This window comes from Protopterus annectens, chromosome 3.part0 (assembly GCF_019279795.1).
Source record: "Protopterus annectens isolate FY-2018-M chromosome 3.part0, PAN1.0, whole genome shotgun sequence".
Classification (NCBI taxonomy): Eukaryota; Metazoa; Chordata; order Ceratodontiformes; family Protopteridae; genus Protopterus; species Protopterus annectens.
In genome coordinates, this window is record NC_056731.1 from 1,847,712,186 (window position 1) to 1,847,728,931 (window position 16,746).

Genomic DNA, 16,746 nt, shown 5'->3' on the forward strand with positions numbered 1-16,746 from the left:
GACACCATAGGCTTTTCAGATACCATTGTAGTTTCCTCACATGCAGTCTTGCATATGGAATTAGGAGAATGCAGGAGGCCATGAACCCCAAGGCTTGCAGTATTTGTCTTGCAGACAGCAGGGTCTTTGTGGCCATTAGTTTGATGTAAGCTGTCAAATGAACTTGTTTCTCTGGCGTGAGGAAAGCCATCTGGGAAGTTGTGTTCAAGCTTGCCCCTAGGAATACAATTTGTTGGCAGGGTATCAGATGTGATTTATTTTCGTTTAGGGTGTACCCCAGAGAAGTTAGCACTTTCTGTACAAAAGCCAGATGATTCAATAGTATGTCTTGGCTTTCTGCCTGAATTAGACAATCATCCAGGTATGGGTATATCTGAATATTTCTTTGCCTGCAAAATGCAATGACTGGAGCTAGGCACTTTGTGAATACCCTGGGCACAATAGATAAGCTAAAGGGCAGTGCAGAGAACTGATAATGCATGAAGCCTGCTTTGAAGCGTAGGTATCTTCTGCAAGATTCCCTGATAGGGGTGTGCAGGTAGGCTTCCTTCAAATCCAGTGTTGCCAACCAGGCATCCTTGCTGAGTTAGCATCTTGAATTTTTGGATCACTAAAAAGTGTTTAGGATAGAGAGATCCAGGATAGGATGCCAGGAGTTGACTTTTCTGGGCACCAGAAAAAGTCTTGAGTAGAAACCTTGTCCCCTTTCCTCTTCTGGGACAGTTTGAATCGCCCTTATACTTAAGAGAGAGAGATAGGCCTTGCTTTTGAGCCTCTGCCCACTGATTTAGGGGTAGATCTGGTAAAGTGTGGAAGTGTAATTTGTATCCTTGGGAAACTGTATTTAAAACCTATTTGTCCTGGGTAATGAGTTCCCAGTTTTTTGCTTGCAGAGCAGTCTTTCCCCCCAAAGGAGCAATCAGGTGAGAAGGGCTTGGAAGTTTTAAAGTTAAGTCATTGAGACAGTTTACCATGGTGGGGGGGTCATACTACTCCCTGCTTTGGAAGTGAGAGCCTTCCACTGCTTATTCCTGTGCATACCTTGGGAATGAAAACTGAGTGTTCTGCTGGTTCTGGGTTTGGACTGAGAGGGTCTGGAAAAGGAAGGAAAGGACCAATTATTAGAGGGCCAATGCCTACTAAATCTTGGTTGCTGCACTTGCATGAAATCTTTAACAGTTTGCATAGATTTAGCTTTTTCCTCCATCTTTTTAAGTACTTCTTCTGCTTTGTTGCCACACAGGTGATCCTGGTTTAAGGGAGCATCCAACAATTTAGATTTAACATGATCTGGCAAAGATTGCTCCTTAAGCCAAGCATGCCTTCTAAGTACAGAACCAGTAACAGCAGCCCTGCAAGATGCCTCTAGTGAATCAAAACCACATTGCAAAGTATGTTTTCCAACTTGTTCAGCAGAATGCATTAAATCCTGTAAATCCTTATTTTCAGCACAGTAAGAAATCAACATAATTTTCTGTTGGCAATCCAATAATATGCTGCTGATACTTTAACATATGAATCTGGAAATTTAAGGCACTGATGGTCAAGGCTGCACAAGTGTATACCTTCTTACCCCATCTATCCAGCACTCTGGAATCTCTATCAGAGGGGGTAGAATTTTTGGCAGTAGTAGCCTTTATGCCCTTGGGTCCCTGTGAAATGGTCTCAGGATCTGCAGTAGGATTTTTAAAAAGGAACTTGTGAGAGTCAGGAACCCTGTAATATCTATATGTTTTTCTGGGAGCAGGAGCTAAGGAGTCAGGGGCCAAGCTAGACTCTGTAAAGGCAACATCAACAATGTCCAGTACGGGGGGATAGCTAAAGGCCTGTGTTGGAGCAGGAGTAAGAAATATCTAAGCCTCTTTTTAGAATCAGAGTAATCTTGGCTTTCCCAGCGAAAATGCTCCCTAAGAGTATGCAAGGTTTCACCAAAAGAGAAATCCTCTGGAGGGGAAGCAGACTCTGCATCAGAATCCTCATAGGTAGATAAGGGTAAATCCTGGTCATCAGAAGAAACAGAAATTTCAGTATCAGTATCCTGATCAGAAGAATCATAACCAAATTCAGTCTAGATGTCTTAGAGGGGGGAAGGTTAGCTTCCCCTGATTAAAGTAATAAGGTCTTCAGCCATTCTTATCATTTGTTTTTTAGGCATAGAGGCCTGACCATGCGGTCTGGGTGTCAGTTTTCTTGGCATGGATCGAGTTTTAGGCCTTGAAGAAGAAGATGGCGTCGGTTTAATATGCAAGTCAGTAGGCCTTAATACACCCTCAGAAGCCGGTGTCTGCCCAGCTGCTCTGGACCCATCCAAGGTAGAGACATCCGCATGTTCCACAGCTGAAGCATCTTGTGGCATACCAGACTCCAAATGGGTCTCAGCAGAGGCCTGTGAATCTGAAGTAGCAGGTATCAGGGGCTGCAAAAGCGCCTCACTGAGTACCGGCGAATTGGCGACTAGCTTAGGAGAAGCGTTGTTGGCAGCTTTGGACCTAGGCGGCCTGTCTCTGTCTTTATCTTTGCTTTTTTTTGGAATGTCGGTAGTCGGGTGGCTTACCGAAGCCATATTTGGATAATTGAACTGAGTACCAAAATATTTAGAAGCGTAAATATACTGACGACGGATAGTTTGTTATTTAAATAAGGCACAAAACCGACAGCGAGGTTCATCATGGTCAGGGTCTAGGCAAGGAATACAGTACGAATGAAAATCTTTATGAGGTATTTACTATCGACAAGAAATACAATTATTGACTTTTCGGTTTAGAGCAAGAAAAAGTTTTCCCAATGGGGTACTTAGCTTTAGTTGAAGACTATGGTTCTGAAACTCGAAAACGAAAATTTCAGGAGTTGGCCGACCGGCACTTGCGAACTGCTTCTGCTTCGGGCACCGCACGGCAAGAAAGACTGATGTAATGGCGTCGGCTGCATGCTTTATACCCCTGACTACCTGAAGTAATGGAAGATGAGACAGCAACCAACACAGGACCCAAGACTTTGATAATCAGGTCGACTGAGGGCTACTGTAAGCAGATAACCCAAATGTGATAACTGCAACAGTGAAACATGAAAAACAACAAAATACTGTTATACTACAATGTTGATCTATGAACTTAGCATTGTGAGGGATAAGGAAACTGACTTTAAGTGAGTGTGACAAATATGTGGTCTGACAGTATGGAAACTTCCTGAAAAATGGCATTCTTTGAGCTGTCATATAAATGAGAATGGAAAGTTTACTGGATAATGTAACAATAATCCAAAAATTGTGAATTATTTTGGGGGATATTCCAAAAGAACTACCTAAGCTTGGGATTTGTGATCTGCTGCCTGGTGTACTTTACATGTATAAAGCTTGTCAGCAGCCTGAAATTGATTAGATTTGCTTTTGTGATTCTCATGATACTGCTCTCCTGTTCATAAACAAACTTGCTTTGCTAGAACGTGATTTTCTCTCCAGAAGATTAGCTGGTGATCAACACCTTCTGATTTACAAGCATTATCTTCAGCAGTTAGTCTACTCCATAAATAAACATGTTAATTTTTGGAACCTGAATAGTGTGAACTTCAAGGCACACAACCTCTGTCACCTAATGCTTGACAGGGTATACAAGACGGAGAATCAACATCAGATAAAATGAATACTTCATTACTCAAGACTACAAATCTGACTTTGGTTTCTTCAAGGCTCTGTCATTAATTTGATTGAAAGATTAAGTAATACATATTTTAAAAAACAGCACAGAAAGGTGGTTTCTTCAAGGCTCTGTCATTAATTTGATCAAAAGATTAAGTAATACATATTTTAAAAACAGCAAGAAAAAGTTTGATTAAGTAATACATATTTTAAAAACAGCAAGAAAAAGTTTCAATCTGCCAAAAGTGGCAAATTCTGCAAGCATTTGCATCTCAAAAATCATTAGAATAATCAAATTGAAAAAACACACCTCAAGAGACCTAAAATGAAGAAGCCAAGAATGTTAGAAAAATCTAAATAATGGTTACACTCTCGTCAAAGAGTAAAGTAGAACTGAATTAACACATTATCAACATGTTTTTCTCATATGCAATGCACTACAGTGACATTATTAGGCATACATATACACTTGCATGTACATTGTCAGGCCGGTGCCTGGAAGCCATGTATATTTATATATACCTTTAACAGATACAGATGCAGTAGCTTGCTTGTATCCTGTATCACATGTGTAGTTTCCACCATCTGCAGGTGTAATGTTGTAAATCAGCAATTCAGCAATGGGGCCTCTCTGTCTGATATCATACTTGCTGCTTGACTGAAGCACCACCCCTCCTTTCATCCACTGTACAGGAGCATTAGATTTGGTCAGTTCACAGCAAAGCACTGCAGTTTCGCCTTCTTCAACATCTTCATTCTCTAAATATTTTACAAAATCTGCTGGCAGTGCTAAGAAATAAAGCAAAATAATGACATTACAGGTATGCAGAAGAAAAGTATGTTGGTTCTGTAGCACAAGCTCTAACATTTAATGGCCACTGTAGATTATAATAAAGATGAATTGTTGACTAAACAGATAAAAATGCATTCGACCTTTGACCTATACAGCATTCTGTCTGCAGAGTTTGTATATGTCTACGTTACTACTGCTTACAAAAAAGATTAAGTATATTTGCAAGTTATGTATCAACATACTCAGGTCTATCATTGGTGTACAGTTCATATACAAACTACATTGCTCTTTCTACAGTGAGCTTACTAAACATAAAACAATCAGACTGCTTCTCCCAAGTTTGTCCCTTCAACCCCCAGCAGTTGCACTTATCTTTTGAAAATTATACTAGCAGCCTAAACAAACAGTTTTCAGCTGTTGTGGCATCTATTTTGCATATTTATTGTAGCAGTAGTTAAGTACTACTGCCCTTAATGTGATGTTATTAAATGTGAAACAATATTTTAATAGTTCTTGTCAGCGCTCACATGATACCTGTCCATAAATACTCTGGTAAAGTGGCATTTCCCCATTTCCTCTATTTATTTTTCCCAAAGGATGTAAGAGAAACAATACAACCTGCAGTGATGTCTACTACATAACTCAATGTAACAGTAGACACTACTGAATTAAAATGTGCAAAACAGTAAACTTAGACTTATTAATAGCCCTTCAAACTGAGAGTCATGGCGGCAATGTAGGCAGACAGTGATCAGATAAAAACAAGTATTTATGTTCAGCATTTATAGACGAGGGAGTCATCACTAACAACTACTTACAATTTGGCAGTTATCACCCAGATTTTATGAAATTTAATGTCTTTAGAGGATAAGCCATTAAGCTTAGTAGACTTGTTAGTGCTGACAATAACTTTTTGGAGAAGATAAATATTCTCACTGACATGTTTAGTGAATGAGGGTATCGATTACACAAATTAAAATCTATTGTTGAAAAAATCCTTAAAGATAGACACGTCAAATATTCCCTCATATTAATTACTGGATTTATTCTGAAAGAAGGGGTGGACAACAAATATAAAAAACATAGCGTTTTCCCCTGTACCAATGAGTTTGGATGAAATTTAAATCAAAAAGTGGTGAGAGACAAACTGGAAAGTAATATTAGGTAATCCAGATTTAGTTAAAGTAATTGAGGGAGGAGCCCAAATTTATATACAAAATAAGTAGTAACATCAAAAAACTTTTGGAAAGACAAAGTACACAAAAGGTTGGAGTTAACGTTAAGCAAGTAGGTATTTGGACAGTTGTAATTGTGACAATTATTACGTAGGTAAAACCATTAGAAAGTTATCTCTATGAATTTCAGAACACAATAATACTATTAAAACAAGCATTACACAAACGCATTGGCCAAATACACTATGTGCTGTTCTAGTTTTAGAAAGTTTTGCTTTTTTTTGTATTAGAAGATGTTAATGGAATTTCTTCTATCAACAGCTTCAAGAATGTACTGGAATGTAGAGAACTTAAATGGCAGATAATGTTAAGGGCAGAAAAAAACAGGACTTAATGATAGTGTAAATATTAAATGCATTTTGAAAACTAAGATATTGTGAAGTTTCACTGTTATTTTAACAGATATTTGAGTGGGAATATTTCAGACATCTTATTTTTTAAATACTTTGTTTTTTAAAGGATTTCCGGATATTAATTAATTTTTCATGAATTAATTAATTATGTATGAATGTAAGTAAGTAATTATGTATGAATGTAAGTAAGTAAGTGATTGGTTAATTTAATTATTACATCACTATGTATAAGTTATTTAAAAATATTTTTTGAATGGTATTTCTGAAAAAGTTCTGGTGACATTAAAAGAACAAAAGCAGTTAAATTATTTTATGTTTTAATTATTTCACATTTGGTGACTGAGCAGTCATACATTCTTGAGTTTTGCATAGTGTTTCACCAGGAAATGGTAACTGTTTGCAATTCTGCAACTCATTAGTGTGAGTCCCAGAATAGCGAGGATGATTCAGAAAAACTGTGGATTTACCTGTAAGAAGTCTAAAATAATTTTTTTCTTGCAGTATTTTCTTTCCACTGACATACGGTGATTTCAGAGTTAATTTTTACAAGCAGTGGAGATGTGTGTGGGTGGCCTTCCACACTGGGACGTACAAGAGGCCTACCCCCCCCCCAAAAAAAAAACAATTTTATAGGACAATAGTGATATTTGGCATTCACTGTTCTCCTACATTTTGTACTTTCTTTCCACAATAACAACACTTGGAATTACAACAGGGATCATAAGGAAATGCCATGCAAGGGCAATTAAAACTTCAAAAACTGAAGCGAAGAGTTGTTTCACTCAGCAAACTATCATCAACTTTTGAATGCTGTAAAGTTTAGCAGATCTAATGACCCATGCCACTGGTAATAGGGCCCCTCCCTATTGGGTCTTAAAGAACTGCTCAATGCCAATAATCCTGAAGTTGTACCCAACCTACTATCGTGGCAGGAATTCGTATGAAGAATACACAAGCTCTGTACAGTAACAATCCACAGCCTCACTATAAAATGTTAACAACATACAGCAGTTCAGTCTAGAGCAGTGTCAGATAAAGTTATTTACCCTTGTGATTTGCTACTATACAGACAAGCAGGGGAAGTATGGAGCTACTATTATTGACATATTGGAACTTTACAGGACCCGAGTGCCAGTGTATAAAGGCTGATTAATATCACCTTTGTGGCAGAAAAGCAAAGTATACATGCCCTCTTGTCCAGTCATGGTGTCAAAAACTGTTCCCTGTTGTTGTACAAGCTGTAATGAGTCACAGGACTCTGAGGGCATGTAACATTATGTGGCCTATGGCCCTGGAACACATGGAAGTGCACCACCTATCTGCAGAGTTGGAATTCTTTTTACAGACTTAGACACAGATGCTGCCAAAGGTTCCACTTGAAATTTCAACAATTACACCCCAAAGAGGTGTCTGTTTCATTTCTCCTAACACCATTAGAGATGGGTGCAGTGACAGTGATCTTGGCAGAACTTGAAACCCTGTTTCCCAGTCTCTGCTGTTTCCATGCTGGAAAATTTGGAAGACACATTTATGATGGTTTGAAAGCAAAACCTTACCCCTCAGTCATCCATGTAAAATCTCTCTGTATCAGATTAGCCTACTGTAGTTTGAACAGTTGGAGACCTGTGTGCTAAGTGCCTTCTCAAGAACCAGAATGCTATGGGAGACCTGCAACACAGTCAGTGAGGCCTACTGGATAAGTAGGTCTATAGGTGTTAGCTGAGGTCCTGCAAGAGAACGGAAATTGGCACAGATGTCCATAAAGACTGGAGATGTCTCAACAGTGCGCAGAGATAACTGACTTACATCTGGAAGGAGTATTTACTGAGCATTATAGCTTAAAGGTCAGACAACAGCATCCTAGACGTCTTCAGCAATGCTAACAACTCATTGAAGCTGTAACCGCATACTCGAGCTTACTGTAAAAATGGTACTTTTACTTGTGGTACAAGTTGTAGTCCCTTATGAGCGGTGTACTTGCCCTATGCTTCTGCCCTCCTGCCAATTTATATGTGGTCTGTCAGTCCAATTCCCTGCCACTGTTCATAAATCACTGTTGCAACAATCTAGATTTTGCCTGTTCTGTCCTCTCTTTGCTACTTTGATGCCATCCTTTTGAATACCTCTTTGCTTATACATTTTCATGATTTATTGTGGTGGGTAGGGACACTGCCATCTCTTCTTTCTCTACTGGCGTGTCTGTCACATTTACTCCATACATCTGCTTGGTATTCCATAATCTGGTGTGCAATTCCCTTTGCACTCCCTGTTGGACCTTATTTAGCAATTTTATTCCTCATTTTAATTCTCTGAAGTTGAAGATGTGATCTTTGCATTCAGATACTTTCATGGGGTCAGGCTTTCACACTTTTTTTGTTGCTCTGAAAACTTTTAGTGGTACTTCTGTCAATGTCTGACATGAATCCATTATAGGTTGGGGGATCAAAAATTTAAAGAGGTGAATATTCAATGACATACAAGAAGATATGATGTGGTATTCAAAATTCAGATTGTCCAAAAAAAAAAAAAAAAACATTTTAATGACAGTCTACCTCCTCCTCAAATGGTATCCGAGTTTAGAATTAAAATCCTGATTTTCATTTCACAGCTAAGGACTTGGAAGCAATAAGCAGAAAGATTCAGTGCCTGTGAGCCTGGCATGAAATGTGTGACCGGCCTGTCTACCTGCTTTGCACTGATAGATTGCACCTCTCACCACAAGAAATTGTTAACTTTCTGCCTCCCGGTGGTTTTTTTTTTTTTTTTTTTGACCAGTACAAGTTACATCAAAACTGTGAAAAAGAATCCATTAATAACTGAAAAAATGGCAGCCCTGCCAAATGTAAGCAGTTTAAACAGAGTTGTTTTGAAGCTTTTCCTTCATTAAGAACATAGGCTTATGTATAATAAATAAAACTCTAGTTTAACAAAAGTAACTCACTACCTAATTCACAGAGATTGGCTTCCTTTCCTTGAACAAGAATATATAGAAAATGCAGATGTATCTGCTTATTTGAACAAATCCATTTAAAACCAAGACTAACATAAAAATGTGTGAATTAGAATCTATGCTTATAAACACTGAAACAGATAAATCTGAATTCAAGACCACTCAGTGTAAACTCCTCCCATTATTACTACAGCGCATTGAAAACTACTTTCATTTTCCATTACAGTTAAAACGGAGACCAGTAAAATTCTCATGGGTGACTTTAATCACTGAAACATAAAATGAGATGCTTACAATCATAAATGGATTTCATAAATCAAAATCTGTTAGAACATTGTCACTGGATGCCCTTACTATACAGTGGTTCCAGTCATACCTAGATAATAGGCAACAGGCTGTGCTATGGGATAATACTTTATCTTCCCACCTCCCAGTTGCCCTAGGGGTCCGTCAAGGATCCATATTGGGTCCTTTACTCTTCTCCATCTTTACAAATTACCTCCATTCTGTAATTCCACAAGCTGACTGTATCCAATACGCAGATGACTCCACACTCATATGCTCTAACTTCCCAATCAGAACTTCAGTCACTAACCCAAAAGACTTTTAGCACTGTCGAAAACTGGCTCCTACAAAGATGTCTTATCTTAAACCCCCAAAAAACTAAACTGCTACTATTCACCCCCACTCGCAGAACCTCCACACTTAACTTTACTATCACTTCAAATAATGGAACTATAATATCGCCTGAGCCAACCACCAAACTACTCAGAGTACTAATAGATAATAACTTGTCTTTTGAACCTCACATTAATAACACCATAAAAACAGTAAATAAGAAACTAGGTTCCCTCTACAGAATCAAACCCTTTCTAACTCCTCTAGCCAGGGTCACCATTGCTCACACCCACCTTATCTCTACCCTGCTCTATGCCTCCCCTATCTATACCACAATATGCAGAAGTAATCTGAGTAAACTGTCATCCTTCTACAACAATATTGCCAGATTTGCAGCTGGGTCCTCTTATAGAACTCATCACTGTATCAACCTGAATCAACTTGGATGGTTAGAGTTGCCAAATCTAATACTTTTCAATCAACTAATAGTAGCCCATAAGATCCTGCATCTACCTCAAAATACACTCATACTTACATCCCTAGTCATCCCCTATAACAATCTCAAAACCTTACGCTCATCTAATAAACTACTTGTACAAATATCTAAATCCAACAATTCAGCTGGTGACACCCTGTTCTCTAATACAGTAGGTAAAACCTGGAACAGCCTCCCAAGTCAACTAACCTCACTATCCTCAGTTAACCTATTTAAAAGCAAGCTCAAACCCTACCTCAAATCACACTGGCTATGCTCCTGTGATAACCCAGACTAACCACCATACCCTTTTCTAGACTCCCTTGATTCCTAGCCTCTTATGAACATTATCTTGTGTTTACTCGCTGATAATAGTGTTCTTGACCATTCTGAGGATTTTTCCTCATGTAAATATGTATATACTATTGAATGACTAACCATTTTCATATAAGACCACAACTCTTGTGAGACTGAACACTATAACTGCATCCTTGCATTTTGCTTTTGTATACCCTATCCACTTAACACTACCGTTTTTCTTTTGATATTTTGTGCGACTTTAGTATCTATAGTATCTCGTAGATATAATTTCCATTATTAATTCAAACTACTGTTGTATCTAGGTTAATTTTACATCAGGTTTTTCCCTATTGCAATACAGAATATAAAATCTTAGATATGTAATATGTTATAAAGTTTTGTAATGTACCAATTTATATTATAAATATCATTGTCTTGTCCTATTTGGTTGTTGTTTGTGGAGCTTTTCTCCCCGGGCCTCCACTGAAAATGGACATATATCCCGGTCAACAAATGTAAAATAAAATAAAAATAAAATAAATAAAACAAAATGCTCATAGGTCAGCTAGAGGCAACACACTTAGTATTGTAATAACAAAAATTGCTTCTCACTGATCTTCCTTCAAATTTCTCCCACCACAACTAAATATTTACCATTATACCATCATATTTAGGAAACCTGTCTTCCATCCAGATTGAGCTAAGGATAATTATGTAGTAATAAACACAGTCGACAAAGCCAGATATATGATGCTTAATTACTCACAAATTAGACCACAGGTTGCTTGAAAAAAATGTAATTTCATTATTACAAAATGAACCCAAAATGAATATCAGTGGAACATCTGTATACTAGTAGCCTAAATAACAATTATGACAGACCTATAAAATCAGTAACACGTAATAGGAAAAGAAGACATTATACCACTTTCAAAAACACTACACAGATCCGACTTAAACAGGACATGGAAACATCTCACTAAACTGATGAAATTAGTCAGAAGACACAATGAAACTAGACTACCATCTAAATAAGATGACAGTAACAACATTCCTCTTAATTATATCAGAAAACAAAATAATAAATTAATGTATTGTTCATTATTTCATTATAGGTTCACAGATACTTGGCTAATGACCACTGGGGCCTTTACAAGCCTAGCTACGCATCTCAAATGTATCCTGCAAGTTTAATGTGTCTTACAGGTTATTTTAAGGGGTATATGTATGCTATGGTATAATTTTCAGACTATCTCTGTCCATGAGAAACACAGGTGATAGACCTAGGGTGAATTTCCAATTTCCCATCCATTGGGAAATTATCAAACTAACATAATCATGCTCCCTGTGTACAATAATCCTTGCAAATCTTTCCCTTCTATCACAATAGTATGGTTAACAGCTTCAGTGACAGCACAGTAACAGAAAGCAGATGGTACAGTTCTTAATATGTAAAAGTTCAGCATTACCACATTCTGTACGCATGCTGTCAGGTACAGCTCAGTGACTATAATGAGCACTTGTTACAATTTCAGTATTGCTGTTACTGTCCATCATATACCATTTTCTAGAACATTTAAAACAAACTAAGATGGCAGGATTATTTTGCAGTCCCACAAACAATTGAGCAAAAGCTTATCTGTTCTTGGAGCATGCTAATCTGGCTTGCAATTTCAGTTAACAATATAAATTCTATTAAAACAACTAGATGATCAGGAAACTTGGGGTAAGTCTAGAATATGCATTTTCTGAAATTTTAATTTTCCCGTTTTTATTGACATTCATTAACCAAGAATGTTCAGCTGAGAAGAGTCATTTTTAGTACTTAAAGGCAAACAAATCTCATGTTATAACAAAAGACAATATAAAACTAACAATTATATACAGACAACAGCAGTAAATAGTAAGGAGACAGCAGCACAGCAAATGTACGAATAATAATAATAATAATAATAATAATAATAATAATAATATTCATACAGTGACAGAAACTGCTGTCCATCAGAAAAACACTTTACGCATGGTTGCACAAAACACAACTCTCAACTTTGCAGTATTAATAAATAAATAGTACAATACAACAATGTTGCTGGCATATGATATATCTAACTTTGCAAAGTTTCATTGAGGAGATAACAAATAAAGGGCCCTACAGAGACATCAGCATTATACTGATGGCAGACTTTAGAGAAATAATGTTGAAAATTGTCATCCTAAATTAACCATTGATAGTCTGGTGCACAAACTCTATACCATGTTCTACTTATGTATTCTAGATAATATACTCTCCGCAACTGGACATGTTCCAGAGATCTGGCATCAGGCTACAGTGGTCTTTTTTACATAAACAAGGCATAAGATACACCAGAGTATAAATATTATAGGCACATTAACTACACTTGTTAATTTAAATAAATAAATAAATAAATAATTTGTAGTCTTTGCAAATGTATGTAGAACTACATGAATTTATCTTAAATGTCAGTGGAAATTTTGGGATTTCCAAGACAGCTACATAGTAAGCAATAGCTTAATTTCAGCTCTCCCAGTGTGAAAACAGAAACTGAGGAAAAAAAAGGATATTGAAACTGTTACTTGGGTAAAATTCAGTCACTGGCTAATAATTACCTTGGACTGACTCCAGCAAAACATAAATTTGGAGAATGTGAAAGAAAATCAACCAGAAAAAAATTCAGAGATAACTGGCTAGGAAGAATCCTGCAGCTGTACAGCAAAAAGCTGTTCAGATTTCAGCTTTGGTACAAGAGATAGCTTCCAGTAAATTTAGTAGGAAAATAAATTAGATGAAACATTGAAGGAATATATCAAAATAAATATATAAATAACAAAAGGCTGGAAAAAATAGAAAAAACAATAACTGATAAAAATGGAAAAATCAGAGGCCAAAGTCTAGAAAAGGCTAAAGTTGAACATGAGCATTCTTAAGAAGAGCTGTTTCAGAAAATGGTACTATTGGCAGACAAAAAGCATAGATAAAACCTTAGATTTTCTGCTGTACCACAGAAACTGGAAGGAAAGTACAGCTGTGTAAATAAACTTACCATAACAGTAGATACACAAATTATCACTGCTGCAGTAGCCTTAGGTTCATAGGTTGGTACTAGGCTATCGGCCCTAGGGCCTACACAAGCCTAGCCATAACAATTCCCCAGCTCTTTCTTCCCACAGTATTTACTTCCTTGGATCCCTGTCTAGCAGGGCAACTGACGTGATCCCCTGGGTGAATTTCCTTTCTCCCATCCAAGCATCAAGGTTCCTTTTGAAGAGGGCCAAAGAGGCGCACTGCTTGACATGTATGGGCAGTCTATTCCAGACTCTGGGGAGTCTCTGGGTCAGGAATCTATCCCTCCAGCATGTTTTGTTCATTGTGATGACAAGGTTTAGATCCCTGGAGCGTGTGGCTCTGAGGGATTGGGATTTCTTTAAGTGGAGCATGTCCAACAGCTCTGGGTTTGACATGGCCTTGTATGTTAAGCAGAGATCGCCTCTGAGTAGACGATATGTGACAGAGTATAGGTGGAGTTTATTTAGACGGTCAGTATAGGGCATCTGCTTTAGGCCTGTGATTCTTTTAGTGAGGTATTTCTGTGACCTTTCCAGTAGTTGCAGATGTCTTGAGAGGTACACACCAAATGGGGCATTGTATTCTATAATGGGTCTAATGAGGGATGAGTACAGTGGGACAATGACCTCCTTTTTTCTGGATGAAAAGCCCTTAGTAATGAGGTGTGCTACATAGAAGGATTTCCTGACTGTTGTGGCGATGTGGTTATCGAAGGTGAGTCCACTGTCCATCTGTATCCCTAAGTCTCTTATCACACTTTCGGAGTTTAGTGTACTGCCACCTATGTGTCATGGTACATGTTTTTTACCAAAGGGGATAACTATACATTTCTTGGCACTGAGCATGAGCCCATGGCTCTGGCACCAAGCATCTGTTTCTATAAGGCCCCTTTGTAGAATATCCACATCATTTGGGGATTCAATAATGGCTCCCAGTTTGCAGTCATCTGCAAACTTTGTTAGCCAGAGTCCCTTAGTGTTGGCCTGTACTTCAGAGAAGTTGATGCCAAACAAGAGCGGTCCCAGGACTAAACCCTGAGGTACTCCACTTGTCTGGAGCTGGATTTGGAGTCGGCTACTTTTACAGTGTGGGTTCTGTCAGTAAGCACTGGCAACCCATTGAGTGATGTAGGGATTAATGCCCAGCTTTGTAAGTTTATCTATGATTCCAGAGTGGGGGATGGTGTTGAAGGCCTTGGCGAGGTCCAGATTGGCTGTGTGGACCGCCTTACCCTTCTTCACGGCTCTGGAGACTGATTTGAAGAAGTCAATCATGTTCAGGAGACAAGATCGGCCCTTCACGAACCCAAACTGTGTGGGGTCCAGTGTTTGAAGGTTGCCAATGTCTTTGTTTATAAGTTCCATGATAATACGTTTCATGGCCTTGCAGATCAGGCTCGTCAGACTGATGGGGCAGTAGTTCATGGGATCCAAGGTGGATCCCCCCTTGTGGAGTGGGATAACTGTAGATGTGCGCCACTCAGTGGGCACGAAGCCTGAGGTGAGGCTATGATTAAATATGACACTTAGGTGAGGTGCCAGTTCACTTTGTAGTTCATGTAGTACACAGCCTGGGATGTCGTCTGGTCCCATGGATGCTGTATTCTTAGCTTTGGAGAGTGCGTTTTCTACCTGTGTGGCCAGTATTACTGGAATTTGGCAATCTTTCGGTATTGAGATGGGCCCTTTAGGGGGTGAGAGGGGAGTGAAGTTTGCACTGAATCGATGTGCTAGGATATTGGCAATATTCTTGGGATCAGTATATTTAATGTCATTCTGTTGTAGCTCAGAGCAGATCTGAGCATTGTCAGTTAGATTCTCGACATAGCTATAGAATGCCTTGTGGTTGTCTTTGGAATCTTTGGGAATTTTATTTTCGTAACTAGCTTTGGAGGATTTTATGAGGGATCTCAGCTTCTTACTGAGGCTGGTAAGGGAGTTTTTTGCATCCTGGGATTTTGCTCTTTTCTGCAACAGTTTCTTCCTTTTGTTGTAAAGTTTGTTTATGGCAAGGGACCACCAGATTGGCTTCCTTTTTTTGGAGAGCATCTTGGTTCTATTGGTGATGGCACGCTTAGCTGTATGGATTATATTCTGCCAAGGATATAACAGACAGACAACTTCCAAAGCTTCATGGCACCTTCCATGTGCCAAAATGTCAGGCAGCTCGAGTTGAGCTGACTGAAGAGACAAGTTTGGGTCCCAAGCCATTCATAGCTTTCTTGCCAACAGACAGAGGGAGCCTGAGCCCTGAAAGGACAATGCTAGGAACAGCAAAAAATAAATGCCCACACCCTGGCATAAAAACACACCAAAAAAAAAAAGGGAGGATGGCGAGAGGGAGTGGCATCTGCAGCAGTGATCATACAAACATCTACTGTTATAGGACATTAACATATACAACTGTATTACATTCATCATAATGATGACTGTTGCAGTAGCCGTCTGACTCATTACATTTTGGAGGTGAAAGGAGAACAGTCCAGGAGCTCCTGGAGAATGGTCCTGGAAAAGCCTGATCTGGACATAGTAAAAGACCAGCCAGTTGCTTCTAGAATACTTCTAGAATCCAACCCTTTCAAAAAAGCCACAGATGAAGCCAAAGCCCTGGTAGAGTGGACCTTGATCCTGCCTAGAATAGATTTGTTATGCTGAGTATAAAAAAAGGTAAAAGCCTTAGGCAAACATTTGGAAATAGTCTGTTTTGACATACGTTGTCCCTTCTGCTTACCTTCACAAGAAACAAACTGATCCAAAGATCTGAAAGTTTTAGTTCTCCCAAGACAGTATCTGAGTTGTCTCTAGACATCCAAGGTACAGAGTATCCTTTCTCCCTCATTTTTAGGTTTATGAAAGAAAACTGGGAGATAGATAGTTTTGCTTAAAGAAAACTCGGACACTGCTTAAGACATAAAAGAAGGATTAATTCTCATTGAAACCCTGCCCCTTGTGGAAAATGTGATAGGGCTGACTCGCCATAAGCACTCACAACTCAGATACCCTTATTGTAGAAGACATTGCAATCAGTAAAACTGTTTTCTGTGTTAAGAAACTCAAGTCAGCCAGGACCAGGTTAGCAGGTTAAATGGAGCATGTGTTAACTTCTTTAACACAAAATTAAGATCTAAAGGAAGGGGGCACCAGTTTTCTTGGAGGCCTCTTATGCAAAACCCCTTTCAAATATATTTTTACATGAAACTGCATCGAAAGAGGAGGATCCATGGGCAGACATGCTGAGATTACCAATAAATGAAACTTCACAGAGAAATAACAAAGGCCACAGCATAGTAACTCACACAAATAT

At 38.5% G+C, this 16,746-nt stretch overlaps 1 protein-coding gene across 1 annotated transcript in view; it reads right to left on the reverse strand.

The window, feature by feature from the left end:
* OBSCN (obscurin, cytoskeletal calmodulin and titin-interacting RhoGEF) overlaps nucleotides 1-16,746 on the reverse strand; it is a 4,979,884-nt gene that overhangs the window by 1,211,184 nt on the left and 3,751,954 nt on the right. The window contains exon 58 of the mRNA XM_044066040.1: nucleotides 4,157-4,423. Coding sequence (XP_043921975.1) covers nucleotides 4,157-4,423 — 267 coding nt within the window. The remainder of the gene's footprint in view (nucleotides 1-4,156; nucleotides 4,424-16,746) is intronic.